The sequence below is a fragment of the Cherax quadricarinatus genome, chromosome 69, assembly GCF_038502225.1.
Source record: "Cherax quadricarinatus isolate ZL_2023a chromosome 69, ASM3850222v1, whole genome shotgun sequence".
Lineage (NCBI taxonomy): Eukaryota > Metazoa > Arthropoda > Malacostraca > Decapoda > Parastacidae > Cherax > Cherax quadricarinatus.
Window position 1 is genome coordinate 679589 of NC_091360.1, and position 15412 is coordinate 695000.

Genomic DNA, 15412 nt, shown 5'->3' on the forward strand with positions numbered 1-15412 from the left:
ACAGGAACCCACAAAAGGGGTACAGCTTTCCTCAGTTACTTTACAATAGGTCCCCATTTCACTACAATGATGAGGTAAAGTTCCCTATATTGCCGGGTTTTTTACCTATCCTTCCCATATTTTTCATGTCTAATTTCTTTTAATATTATGGCATGAGTTTCTGTCCATTACTGAAAATTATAATTTATTTCAAGTAACGTTTAGCAATATTAGGCCACATTTTATTAATAGTTTCAGAAGATATGAATAAGGAATTCGAGGATAAGAAGTAACTAGCGATGTTAAGTTAGATTTTCTGCTTAAAACCTAGCCATTACTAGGATCATTAAGATAAAAATCCTAGATACCATCTATCAAATATACTTTAATCTCTAAAACAATACGTCAGTTGTCAGTGTATATACACTGAGAGGTTCGCCTCTAGGAATATATAGGAATATATCACAGCATTATTACGTTCTTTTGCGTTTAAAGACCATTACATGTCTTCTATATGAAGTCCGCCAGTCTTAATTCAACCCAAGATGCAACTTCTTGCAGCAAATGTGACCTGGATATTCATGTAACTTTCTTAAGGCTTACTTAAAATGATCAGTTTTATCAGGAAATGTTGGTCACTTGTCCTAGACGTTAATAGTTAGCACAGTAAGTGTTACAAAAAGCAAAATGTTAATTTTGAAGGTGGTCAGTTGCAGGTGTGTGACTGCATGTTGAGTGCTGTGCAGTGACAAGCAACTGTGACCTATGTTGCACGCTTTATATATATATATATGGAAAACAGTATTTTTTTCCGTTGACTAGCAAGTGCTGCCACAGTGAGTGATTGCTACATTAACATTAAAATTGTTAATATTTGTAATAATCATAATTATTATACCTACCTTTCTTTTAACACATCAGCAATATACCAGCATGGGCAGGAAAACTTATATTTCTCATAGTTTCCTTATTTACACCGGGTATTCCCATATTTCCTACTACACCATCAACCATGTTTCTCACTTTGGTATTATCATTATACCAGACAAATATTCTCTATATTTACAATGGTATACAATACCGACATGTCGATGAGTAAGACACATGTATAACACCTGGGTGCTCATACTACTGAAACATGTGGGCGAAACGTTCCAATAATAGATACCTAACTGTTGCATATATATGTCTTACTTATCAAATATTCTCTATCATGGCTTGATGTTCCCTGAATATTCACCAGGAATATCCTTGGCCTGGTGGTTAACGCTCTCGCTTCACACGGTGAGGGCCTGGGTTCGATTCCCAGCCAGAGTAGAAACATTGGACGTGTTTCTTTCCACCTGTTGTCTATGTTCCCCATCAGTAAAATGGGTACCTGGGTGTTAGTCGACTGGTGTGGGTCGCATCCTGGGACACTGACCTAAGGAGGCCTGGTCACAGACCGGGCCGCGGGGGCGTTGGCCCCCGGAACTCTCTCCAGATAAACTCTCCAGATAACCATATATATATATATATATATATATATATATATATATATATATATTTATATATTTATATATATGAAGAACAACCATTGTGAAAAAATAGTAAAATTCCAAGCGCTTTCGTGATTTCTCACATTATCAAGGTACAGTTACTTGATGATGTCAGAAATCACGAAAGCGCTTGGAATTTCACTATTTTTTTCCAGTTGTTGTTTTTTGCAATCTACCTTTATATGCAATATTTACTTCCCACAATGTAAGTATCGTTGCTGCTGCCAACAATAGTCAGGGAGAGACACATGTTGCAATAATAGTCAGGGAAAGGCACATGTTGCAATAATAGTCAGGGAAAGGCACATGTTGCAACAATAGTCAGGGAAAGGCACATGTTGCAACAATAGTCAGGGAAAGGCACATGTTGCAACAATAGTCAGGGAAAGGCACATGTTGCAACAATAGTCAGGGAAAGGCACATGTTGCAACAATAGTCAGGGAAAGGCACATGTTGCAACAATAGTCAGGGAGAGACACATGTTGCAACAATAGTCAGGGAAAGGCACATGTTGCAGCAATAGTCAGGGAGAGACACATGTTGCAATAATAGTCAGGGAAAGGCACATGTTGCAACAATAGTCAGGGAAAGGCACATGTTGCAATAATAGTCAGGGAAAGGCACATGTTGCAACAATAGTCAGGGAAAGGCACATGTTGCAACAATAGTCAGGGAGAGACACATGTTGCAATAATAGTCAGGGAAAGGCACATGTTGCAGCAATAGTCAGGGAGAGACACATGTTGCAATAATAGTCAGGGAAAGGCACATGTTGCAACAATAGTCAGGGAAAGGCACATGTTGCAATAATAGTCAGGGAAAGGCACATGTTGCAATAATAGTCAGGGAAAGGCACATGTTGCAACAATAGTCAGGGAAAGGCACATGTTGCAATAATAGTCAGGGAGAGACACATGTTGCAACAATAGTCAGGGAGAGACACATGTTGCAACAATAGTCAGGGAGAGACACATGTTGCAACAATAGTCAGGGAAAGGCACATGTTGCAATAATAGTCAGGGAAAGGCACATGTTGCAACAATAGTCAGGGAAAGGCACATGTTGCAATAATAGTCAGGGAAAGGCACATGTTGCAACAATAGTCAGGGAAAGGCACATGTTGCAATAATAGTCAGGGAGAGACACATGTTGCAACAATAGTCAGGGAGAGACACATGTTGCAATAATAGTCAGGGAAAGGCACATGTTGCAATAATAGTCAGGGAAAGGCACATGTTGCAACAATAGTCAGGGAAAGGCACATGTTGCAATAATAGTCAGGGAGAGACACATGTTGCAACAATAGTCAGGGAGAGACACATGTTGCAACAATAGTCTGGGAGAGACACATGTTGCAACAATAGTCAGGGAAAGGCACATGTTGCAACAATAGTCAGGGAGAGACACATGTTGCAACAATAGTCAGGGAGAGACACATGTTGCAACAATAGTCAGGGAGAGACACATGTTGCAACAATAGTCAGGGAAAGGCACATGTTGCAACAATAGTCAGGGAGAGACACATGTTGCAACAATAGTCAGGGAAAGGCACATGTTGCACAAGTAACTTTTATTGAGAACGTTTCGCTCATTGTAAACTTTTATTAAGTTCTTCATATGTTTTAACGTTGTTCCAGTAAACTTTTGTTGCACACTGTGTGTCTTTATCAGTTGACACACCTGACTTACTGACCTTACTCCGCTAACTCTACTGACACTCACTGACACACCTGACTCACTGACCTTACTCCGCTAACTCTACTGACACTCACTCACACACCTGACTCACTGACCTTACTCCGCTAACTCTACTGACACTCACTCACACACCTGACTCACTGACCTTACTCCGCTAACTCTACTGACACTCACTCACACACCTGACTCACTGACCTTACTCCGCTAACTCTACTGACACTCACTCACACACCTGACTCACTGACCTTACTCCGCTAACTCTACTGACACTCACTCACACACCTGACTCACTGACCTTACTCCGCTAACTCTACTGACACTCACTCACACACCTGACTCACTGACCTTACTCCGCTAACTCTACTGACACTCACTCACACACCTGACTCACTGACCTTACTCCGCTAACTCTACTGACACTCACTCACACACCTGACTCACTGACCTTACTCCGCTAACTCTACTGACACTCACTCACACACCTGACTCACTGACCTTACTCCGCTAACTCTACTGACACTCACACACCTGACTTACTGACCTTACTCCGCTAACTCTACTGACACTCACTGACACACCTGACTCACTGACCTTACTCCGCTAACTCTACTGACACTCACTCACACACCTGACTCACTGACCTTACTCCGCTAACTCTACTGACACTCACTCACACACCTGACTCACTGACCTTACTCCGCTAACTCTACTGACACTCACTCACACACCTGACTCACTGACCTTACTCCGCTAACTCTACTGACACTCACTCACACACCTGACTCACTGACCTTACTCCGCTAACTCTACTGACACTCACACACCTGACTTACTGACCTTACTCCGCTAACTCTACTGACACTCACTCACACACCTGACTCACTGACCTTACTCCGCTAACTCTACTGACACTCACACACCTGACTTACTGACCTTACTCCGCTAACTCTACTGACACTCACTCACACACCTGACTCACTGACCTTACTCCGCTAACTCTACTGACACTCACACACCTGACTTACTGACCTTACTCCGCTAACTCTACTGACACTCACTCACACACCTGACTCACTGACCTTACTCCGCTAACTCTACTGACACTCACACACCTGACACACTGACCTTACTCCGCTAACTCTACTGACACTCACTGACACACCTGACTCACTGACCTTACTCCGCTAACTCTACTGACACTCACTCACACACCTGACTCACTGACCTTACTCCGCTAACTCTACTGACACTCACTCACACACCTGACTCACTGACCTTACTCCGCTAACTCTACTGACACTCACTCACACACCTGACTCACTGACCTTACTCCGCTAACTCTACTGACACTCACTCACACACCTGACTCACTGACCTTACTCCGCTAACTCTACTGACACTCACTCACACACCTGACTCACTGACCTTACTCCGCTAACTCTACTGACACTCACTCACACACCTGACTCACTGACCTTACTCCGCTAACTCTACTGACACTCACTCACACACCTGACTCACTGACCTTACTCCGCTAACTCTACTGACACTGACACACCTGACTCACTGACCTTACTCCGCTAACTCTACTGACACTGACACACCTGACTCACTGACCTTACTCCGCTAACTCTACTGACACTCACTCACACACCTGACTCACTGACCTTACTCCGCTAACTCTACTGACACTCACTCACACACCTGACTCACTGACCTTTCTTCTGTAACTCTCTCCCATTATTCTACTCTTCCTGTTATTGCTAAATATTCCATCTCTTTTAAACATTACCATAATTACTCTCGCATCTTAAATATTCACCAACTAGCCGGGTAAATAAAACTATCCTGTCAGAGTGCAAAACGTTTAACACACTTGTCTTCACTAGCATTTTGAAAAGTGATAATTGACTTTGAAATATTTTATAAATAATTGATGTTGCAGGTTTTTTGAAGATAATTTTTGATTGCTAGTTTGTGTTATAAATATTTTTTTTGTGTATTTTCAGATGTTTTATTTAGATATTTTGTTACGTCTAATGTTAACACTGTTTTTTTGATCACAGCCTCACAGACAGGCATGACTGTTTCCCTGTGTACACACACACACACACACACACACACACACACATATATATATATATATATATATATATATATATATATATATATATATATATATATATATATATATATATATATATATATATATATATATATATTATTGTAACCACGAACGAGTGGTATTAATCAATAACAATATTGAGCTAGCCAAGGATTCGAACCCATGTTGTACTGGCCTGCCTCATGGTAAGCGAGAACCACATGACGCTTTAAACCACAGTACCATCCAACCCTACAAGAATGGCGCAGCCAGCACACAGATAGCAATAATATATAAATACTTTTCGTGAGGCTAGTACACCAAACAGGATGAGAATGAAATAAGCTTAGAAGCTCCCACACCTCCGTATGCCCTCGGATGGCGGCCCAACAGCTAGCTGTGTGCTGGCTGCGCCATTCTTGTAGGGTTGGGTGGTCCTGTGGGTTAAAGCGTCATGTGGTTCTCGCTTACCATGAGGCAGGCCAGTACAACATGGGTTCGAATCCTTGGCTAGCGCAGTGTTGTTATTCCCCACGTTTCTTTGCTCTTTCTTTCTCTCATTACATAGCAATACTTTTCACTCAGTTTTGAGACCTGATGAAGCTCGGTTTTGAGCGAAACATTAAGACTTTTCTCAGCATTACGTCGCTTTTCACCACTTGTTTCTTAAATTATCTTCTTCCTATGACTCCCACAAACATTCCCACTGTTCCCTTCCCTCGTTTATCACGTCTTGCATCTACCCACACCTTTCGCCCTTCCATAACCCCTCCCCCCAGGCAGGCACCTGTATACTAGTGAGAGGCTCTTGATTCAAGAAACTGGAGATATTGTTGACTTTCTTCAAATCAGACCTGATTGCTTTCCGTTCTGGAGGCGCTCTGTAGTCCCCCTACGGGCTTAGCGCCTCTCCGTGATAATGGTAATCCACCTTTCTATTCCATCTTCACCCACCATTATCTCATCTTGTTCTCCAATACGCGAGTGAACACCCACCTCAACCATCTATCACCCATCCTCTACCTCACCCACCATCTCATTTTTCTTCCAAACACATATCTACAGCCACATAACTACAGCCACACATGTACAGCCACATATGTAGCGTGAGATCACCCATCTGTCACCCAAGACAGCCTCACCCACCACCAGAATCATTCACAACTCTCCATGTACTGCTCTAAGACAGTCGTTCTTCTCCTCTCTGAACGTTCTCTCACTTGTCATGAACATGTTGTGTTGTGGTGTGTAATGGATCACAATGCTCCGGTAAATGGTGTTCTTGGCTGCCCATCTGGATCACTGGATTATAAGCGTCAACCTGCCAAGACAACGCAGTAAAACGCGTGACTCTAAATGAAAAAAAAAATACAACAGTGAAAAAAAGATATTGAGCGCTTTCATGTCCTTGCACACATCTTCAGAGCACTGAAGATGTGTGTGAAAGCACAAGAAACCGCTCATGAATTTCTGTTTTTCACTGTTGCGTTTTTTTGTTTGTGCGTTATATTGTGTGTAAATATTCACGTGAGCCTTCGATTAACCTTGTACTGCAACAGTCACTGAAGAATTAATAAATATAAGGCAGTGGGTTGTGTTAAGGCAGCGGGTTGTGTTAAGGCAGTGGGTTGTGTTAAGGCAGCGGGTTGTGTTAAGGCAGTGGGTTGTGTTAAGGCAGTGGGTTGTGTTAAGGCAGCGGGTTGTGTTAAGGCAGTGGGTTGTGTTAAGGCAGTGGGTTGTGTTAAGGCAGTGGGTTGTGTTAAGGCAGTGGGTTGTGTTAAGGCAGCGGGTTGTGTTAAGGCAGCGGGTTGTGTTAAGGCAGTGGGTTGTGTTAAGGCAGCGGGTTGTGTTAAGGCAGCGGGTTGTGTTAAGGCAGTGGGTTGTGTTAAGGCAGCGGGTTGTGTTAAGGCAGTGGGTTGTGTTAAGGCAGTGGGTTGTGTTAAGGCAGTGGGTTGTGTTAAGGCAGTGGGTTGTGTTAAGGCAGTGGGTTGTGTTAAGGCAGTGGGTTGTGTTAAGGCAGCGGGTTGTGTTAAGGCAGCGGGTTGTGTTAAGGCAGTGGGTTGTGTTAAGGCAGTGGGTTGTGTTACGGCAGTGGGTTGTGTTAAGGCAGCGGGTTGTGTTAAGGCAGCGGGTTGTGTTAAGGCAGCGGGTTGTGTTAAGGCAGCGGGTTGTGTTAAGGCAGTGGGTTGTGTTAAGGCAGTGGGTTGTGTTAAGGCAGTGGGTTGTGTTAAGGCAGCGGGTTGTGTTAAGGCAGCGGGTTGTGTTAAGGCAGCGGGTTGTGTTAAGGCAGCGGGTTGTGTTAAGGCAGTGGGTTGTGTTAAGGCAGTGAGTTGTGTTAAGGCAGCGGGTTGTGTTAAGGCAGCGGGTTGTGTTAAGGCAGTGGGTTGTGTTAAGGCAGTGGGTTGTGTTAAGGCAGTGGGTTGTGTTAAGGCAGTGGGTTGTGTTAAGGCAGCGGGTTGTGTTAAGGCAGCGGGTTGTGTTAAGGCAGTGGGTTGTGTTAAGGCAGCGGGTTGTGTTAAGGCAGCGGGTTGTGTTAAGGCAGTGGGTTGTGTTAAGGCAGCGGGTTGTGTTAAGGCAGTGGGTTGTGTTAAGGCAGTGGGTTGTGTTAAGGCAGTGGGTTGTGTTAAGGCAGTGGGTTGTGTTAAGGCAGTGGGTTGTGTTAAGGCAGTGGGTTGTGTTAAGGCAGCGGGTTGTGTTAAGGCAGCGGGTTGTGTTAAGGCAGTGGGTTGTGTTAAGGCAGTGGGTTGTGTTAAGGCAGCGGGTTGTGTTAAGGCAGCGGGTTGTGTTAAGGCAGCGGGTTGTGTTAAGGCAGTGGGTTGTGTTAAGGCAGTGAGTTGTGTTAAGGCAGCGGGTTGTGTTAAGGCAGTGGGTTGTGTTAAGGCAGTGGGTTGTGTTAAGGCAGTGGGTTGTGTTAAGGCAGCGGGTTGTGTTAAGGCAGTGGGTTGTGTTAAGGCAGTGGGTTGTGTTAAGGCAGTGGGTTGTGTTAAGGCAGCGGGTTGTGTTAAGGCAGTGGGTTGTGTTAAGGCAGCGGGTTGTGTTAAGGCAGTGGGTTGTGTTAAGGCAGTGGGTTGTGTTAAGGCAGTGGGTTGTGTTAAGGCAGTGGGTTGTGTTAAGGCAGCGGGTTGTGTTAAGGCAGCGGGTTGTGTTAAGGCAATGGGTTGTGTTAAGGCAGCGGGTTGTGTTAAGGCAGTGGGTTGTGTTAAGGCAGTGGGTTGTGTTAAGGCAGTGGGTTGTGTTAAGGCAGTGGGTTGTGTTAAGGCAGCGGGTTGTGTTAAGGCAGTGGGTTGTGTTAAGGCAACGGGTTGTGTTAAGGCAGCGGGTTGTGTTAAGGCAGTGGGTTGTGTTAAGGCAGTGGGTTGTGTTAAGGCAGCGGGTTGTGTTAAGGCAGTGGGTTGTGTTAAGGCAGTGGGTTGTGTTAAGGCAGCGGGTTGTGTTAAGGCAGTGGGTTGTGTTAAGGCAGTGGGTTGTGTTAAGGCAGTGGGTTGTGTTAAGGCAGCGGGTTGTGTTAAGGCAGTGGGTTGTGTTAAGGCAGTGGGTTGTGTTAAGGCAGTGGGTTGTGTTAAGGCAGTGGGTTGTGTTAAGGCAGTGGGTTGTGTTAAGGCAGTGGGTTGTGTTAAGGCAGTAGGTTGTGCAAACATCTCTTAAGAGTCTACATTATAAGAGTTATAAGAGCACCATTGTCAGGAGCTGTGAGTCCTATCATGTGCCAACTGTGCTGCTAATTTATGGCGACAAACACGGCACCTTGTCATCAATACTGTGTTTTGTAAAAGGCAACATCTGTAACTAATGCGACATTACCTATACATACATATGTATACCCTGTGTGTCCTTGTATTGTTTGTAACTGCTTGACAAATTTCCTACAGAGCGAAACGTTGCCACAATAAAAGTCACATTAGTTGCATGTGTTCTTTTCCCTAACATATTATTGATAATTCTACCAACATTATTACAACACTGTGTTTCATTACTGAGTGTTTTTATTCACATCAAAACTGGTTGTTTGTGAGTGTTGTGTGTTGTTTTATGTTGTGTTGTTACCAATACTTCCCCTATGTGTGTTTCCTTTTCCAACCAACACAAGAAAACCTCTGGTGACTGTTACATAACACAAAATGCCTTCCCCTTCCCGTCATTCCAAACTAAATTAAGTGTCTAGAGGAGAGCAACTTAACTACAGAGTTTGGCTTCTTGGTAACTGATCTCATGTGACCTTTCTTGGCCATGTGACCTTTCTTGGCCATGTGACCTCTCCCGGTCATGTGACCTCCCCTGATCATGTGATCTGTGAACTGATACGACCTTCTGGCAGACTGGTACATCTGAAATCAACATTCGGAAGCTGGTGTTGGAGGAAGAGGCGGCAGAGTTGGCTAAGAAGATGGCAGAGAATCGGATGATAGCAGAGGAGAAGGAAGAAGGAGAGGAAGCTAAAGAAGAGGAGGTAAAGAAGGTGGAGGCGGCTGAGGAAGAGGAGGTAGCCAAGAGAAGAGGATCAGTAAAGAAAGAGGATTCTCAACTAGAAGGAAGGGAAGAAGCAAGAAGTAGAAAAGAGTCAGTGGACGGAGAGGAGAGAAATGAAGGAAAGAGTAGGAAAGGCTCTAAGGCAGAGGAAGACTCAGAGGAAAGAAGATCAGAGAATGAGGAAGACCAAGGAAATGAAAGGAGCGACAAGGGAAACGAGATGAAAGGAAGTGGGAATACACGTAAAGGATCATTAAAGAAAGCTTCGCGAAGGAACACGAGTGAAGGAGATGGGAAAGAAGTCAATAATGAGAACACTGGAGGCAACCAAGGTGATAATGACGATACTGGAGGTAACCAAAGAGATAATGATGATACTGGAGGCATCCGGGAAGATAATGATGAGACTGGAGGCAACCAGGAAGATAATGATGAGACTGGAGGCAACCAGGAAGATAATGATGACACTGGAGGCAACCAGGAAGATAATGATGAGACTGGAGGCAGCAAAGAAGATAATGACATCACCGGAGGCAACCAGGAAATTAATGGTAAACAGAAAACCAAAAATATCTCTGCCAAAAAGAAGTCGAAGACGAGATCGCAGAAAAACAGTGGAGAAGAAGAGGGAGAGAGAGGAGACGGTGAAAATAAGACAGAGAGAGAAGATGGCGAGGAAGAAGCAGTTAGAGGAGAGTCTGAGGAAGAAGCAGTTAGAGGAGAGGCTGAGGAAGAAAGAGAAAGAGAGAAAGCTGAGGAAAACGCAAAGGCGGAAGTGGATAATTCAGAGGCAATAAGGGATGAGGCAGAGGCAGAAACAGAAGGTGAGAAAGCGAGAGAAACAGGAGAAAAAGTTGATGATGAGGCAGGAAAAGGTAGTGAGAGCGAGGAACCTGCAGAGGAGGACACAGAGAGTAAAGAAGGAAGCAGAGTCACCAGTAATGATGAAGAACAGGAAATAGAGAGAGAGCAGGAGGAAGATTATTCCGCAAATGAGAAAGGTAAGACTACCGGAGAGGAAGAGGAGGGGAATGAGGAAGACAGCAGCAATAAAACCTCTAGCAAGACAGCAGCCGATAGTAAGAATACTGAGAGTAACATTAAGACAGCTGGAGGCAAGAAGAAAAGTAAAACTAATCAGGGAACAAGGAAAGACGGGAAAGTAAATACTAAACAACAAAAACATGAGAAGAACATGAAGGGAAACAGTCGTAAGGCTGGAGTAGTAAAGGGAGGTAAGATAACAGCCGTTGATGGTTACGAAGTTGGGGAGGGCATTAGAACGTCTGGGGATAACGCAGCCTCCGCTGATGACTCCAGACTAGACTTATCCGTGGATGAAGAACAAGAAGTGACCTCCAGGACTAGGAACAGAAAATTAACAGAAAAGGGGGGCGAAAGAGGTGATAGTGATGACCTAGAAGATGCAGAGGAAAAGAATGAGGAAAGCGGAGAAACTGGTAGCGATAATATGGAAACAGACGAGAGACAACTCAATAGTTTAGACGAAGGCAGTGACAAGGTGACGGATGAGAACGGTGACATATTTGGTGAAGTAGGTGGGAAGGAAGAACATGAAGGTAGAGAGAAAGAGCATGAAGGGAAGGACGAGGAAACAAAGGGAGAAAACGAAGAGAGGCAAGAAGTAGAAGGACACACCAGCCATTTAAGTGTCAGAGTGACTGGTTCACGAAGTCGTCCAAAATCCGCAGTTCGTCCAGGGATTCTCAGCACCAGGACAGGAAGCAGGAAGGGCGGTCCTGGTAAGCTCAAACAAGTAAACAGCAAAACTAGATCTAGGAACGACATTCGTGCGCAGAGGAGAAACTTGAGTCGTCGCGTGAGTATATCTGAAAATCCGCATCATTCGGACGACCATCACGGCCAGGAGGGTGTCGAGGACGCGTCCATTACCGCCTCCGAGGAGCGAACTCACGAGATGATGCTGGAGTCAAGTGAACGAGACTTGCTGATGGTGGACGCTGCTGCTCCTCGACTACCTTCGTCAAGTGCGACTCACGCCAGAGACACCGGCCACTCAGGCAACAAGGTAGAGTCGCTCCCTGTGCAGTATTTTTCCCTCCTGTTTCCTCCCTTCCTCCCCCTATCCCAGCCTCTTGAGCCCGGAGTTATGGGACCCCTCACGGAGACTTCTGAACACAAATGAAGAAAATCATAGCTTTTTTTTCATGGCTTCTGATCATGCATGTTTTACTACTTTACAGGATATTTGTAGCATGTTGATATTATTTTGATTCATATCTAGATGTGTCTTAACGCTCTGATAACACAGCTTACGCACGTTCTAAGCACCTAGTATAGTATATACAAGGCCTCGGTGATGTGTTAGTCTGGTCTTATTGATCAAGTTCCTCTTACAGGAGTCCGGCTTTAGCGACAGTCTCGGCGTCGAGGGAGACTCCGATGCTGACGAGCCGACGGACCCCGAACGTCATACTGACGACGAGGATCCTCAGCACGACGAGGATCCTCAACACGTCTCCAGGAAAAAAACCAAGACGAGGCGGAGGAGGAATAAACAGAGAGAGGAGAGACAAGGGGAGATAGCAGGGGATGAAGGTGATGGAGGACACTCTGGGGACAAAGATGGCGACTATGAAGACGTGAATGCTGAAGACGATGTAAGTATCACACTCAGCCTCACGTATTAATAAAATGCGGATTTTTTCAAGTAATCAGTATTTAACTCATTGGTGCAACGTCTCGTATATTTGTTTATTTAATACTTCGGTGAGATCTTTTAAGGTCCGTTGTAGACACAGTAGTGAGGTCTTTTAAGATCCCTAGTAAACACAATGGTGAGGTCTTTTAAGGTCCTTTGTAGACACAGTGGTGAGGTCTTTCAAGGTCTCTTGTAGACCCAGTAGTGAAGTCTTCCAAGGTATTCATTAAGCCGTGGAAATATCCTTTTACTCTTGTCCTCCACTTTGTTACTCTATCATCTTTAGGATGACAGAGGGCCTAGAAGAAGACAAGACGGAAAGAACTGGAAAGAGGGAACGGGAGAAGGAGATGAAAAAGGAGGTAGAGTAGGAGACGCAGACAGTGCAAGAGGCAGTAAAGAGAGAATCCGTCAGGGTGTTGACGATCACACTCTAGCAGCCACAGAAGGAGACGATTTCGACTACGACGCCGCTGATGACGATGCCCTACAGAAACTCGGCGTCCCTACCCACAGACGTCCTGGTGTCAGAAGAGGTCAGGTCAGAAGCGGTGCCTTGAGTGGAGGACCTAAAAAGGTAAGGCACAATACACGTTAATCACAGGAACTTAATGCTCAGATTATAAAAAAAAAAAAAAATATTTTTAGGTCATCTGATTCGCCTGTGACCAGTCAGTAAGCTGGTTAAAATCTCTTTTAAAAATATCTTGGTGCTTGACTAAGGGGCCTTGGATAACACACATGGGTGTGGGCTACTGTGTACGTGTAAGAGAATCCAAGACTTCGATAAGATAGGTTAAGATAGGATAATCTTGTCTCTTTTAACATCACTGATATATTAATATTATATAAAATAGTTGATAAAGATAGCTTATTACCATTATTATTATTATTATTATTATTATTATAATTATTGTTATTATTATTGTAATTATTATTATTATTAGTTTATTATATTATTTATTATTATTATTATTATTATTATTATTATTATTATTATTATTATTATTATTATTGTTGTTGTTGTTGTTATTATTATTATTATTATTATTAATGTTATTATTATTATTATTATTATTATTATTATTATTATTATTATTATTATTATTATTATCGTTATTACTCATGTGAAGGCAACACACGGCACATGGATAATGGGTGACAGTCATGTTTGATCCGAGGAAGGGGAGGGCAGCAAGATGCTGCCTACAAAACATGGATACTGAAGCTAATATTCTAGATTAGTTTATCAAGGTCTGGATAGATGGTGTGGATAGATAGTCTGGATGGATGGTCTGGAAAGATGGTCTGGAGAGATGATCTGGAGATATGGTCTGAGGAGATAGTCTGGATAGATAGTCTGGGTAGATGGTCTGGATAGATGGTCTGTGGAGATAGTCGGGATAGATGGTCTCTGGACAGATGGATAGATGTTTTGGTTAGCACAAATTAGTTACATTAAAAATGAGCTTTTTTGGATTTTAATGAGCTTTTCGTATTTAATGTAAAACAAATAGTGAAATGTTCGTAAAACTTTCACAAAAAAAGGCAAGACAACAATTTTTCTACGCCAATCAGCGTGCCAGTACACTATGACGTCAGACTGTGGGCAATATTGACCAATCAGGAAGTGCATGTCCCGTAGGTTTTTATACATTGGAAAACCACAGTTCGTAGTGTATATGAAAGATGGTTTCAGGGGTCAGCGCCCCCCGCGACCCGGTCCATGACCAGGCTTCCTGGTGGATCAGGGTCTGATCAATCAGGCTGTTACTGCTGGCCGCATTGGTGATCTCACTATCATACAGTGAAGTACAGTGATGTCACTATCATACAGTATAGTACAGTGATGATGTCACCATCAAACAGTACAATGATGGTGTTGTCACTATCATATAGTGTAGTACAATGATAGTGTTGACACTATTATACAGTGTAGCACAATGATGGTGTTGTCACTATCATACATTGTAGTACATTGATGGTGTTGACACTATTATACAGTGTAGTACATTGATGGTGTTGTCACTATCATACAGTGTAGTACATTGATGGTGTTGACACTGTCATACAGTGTAGTACAATGATGGTGTCACTGTCATACAGTGTAGTACAATGATGGTGTTGACACTATCACACAGTGTAGTACAATGATGGTGTTGACACTATCATACAGTGTAGTACAATGATGGTGTTGTCACTATCATACAGTGTAGTACAATGATGGTGTTGACACTATCATACAGTGTAGTACAATGATGGTGTTGACACTATCATACATTGTAGTACAATGATGGCGTTGTCACTATCATACAGTGTAGTACAATGATGGTGTTGTCACTATCATACAGTGTAGTACAATGATGGTGTTGACACTATCATACAGTGTAGTATAATGATGGTGTTGACACTATCATACAGTGTAGTACAATGATGGTGTTGACACTATCATACATTGTAGTACAATGATGGCGTTGTCACTATCATTCAGTGTAGTACAATGATGGTGTTGTCACTATCATACAGTGTAGTACAATGATGGTGTTGACACTATCATACAGTGTAGTACAATGATGGTGTTGACACTATCATACAGTGTAGTACAATGATGGTGTTGACACTGTCATACAGTGTAATACAATTATGGTGTTGACACTATCTTACAGTGTAGTACAATGATGGTGTTGACACTATCATACAGTGTAATACAATGATGGTGTTGACACTATCATACAGTGTAGTACAATGATGGTGTTGTCACTATCATACAGTGTAATACAATGATGGTGTTGACACTATCTTACAGTGTAGTACAATGATGGTGTTGACACTATCATACAGGGTAATACAATGATGGTGTTGACACTATCATACAGTGTAGTACAATGATGGTGTCACTATCATACAGTGTAGTACAATGATGGTGTTGACACTATCATACA

At 43.3% G+C, this 15412-nt stretch overlaps 1 protein-coding gene across 1 annotated transcript in view; it reads left to right on the forward strand.

Annotated features, from left to right (window-relative positions):
* Window positions 1-15412, forward strand: part of LOC128701896 (uncharacterized) — a 141361-nt gene that overhangs the window by 105748 nt on the left and 20201 nt on the right. Inside the window, exons 13-15 of the mRNA XM_070099796.1 lie at window positions 9636-11837; window positions 12169-12429; window positions 12757-13047. Of these exons, the coding sequence (XP_069955897.1) occupies window positions 9636-11837; window positions 12169-12429; window positions 12757-13047 (2754 nt within the window). The remainder of the gene's footprint in view (window positions 1-9635; window positions 11838-12168; window positions 12430-12756; window positions 13048-15412) is intronic.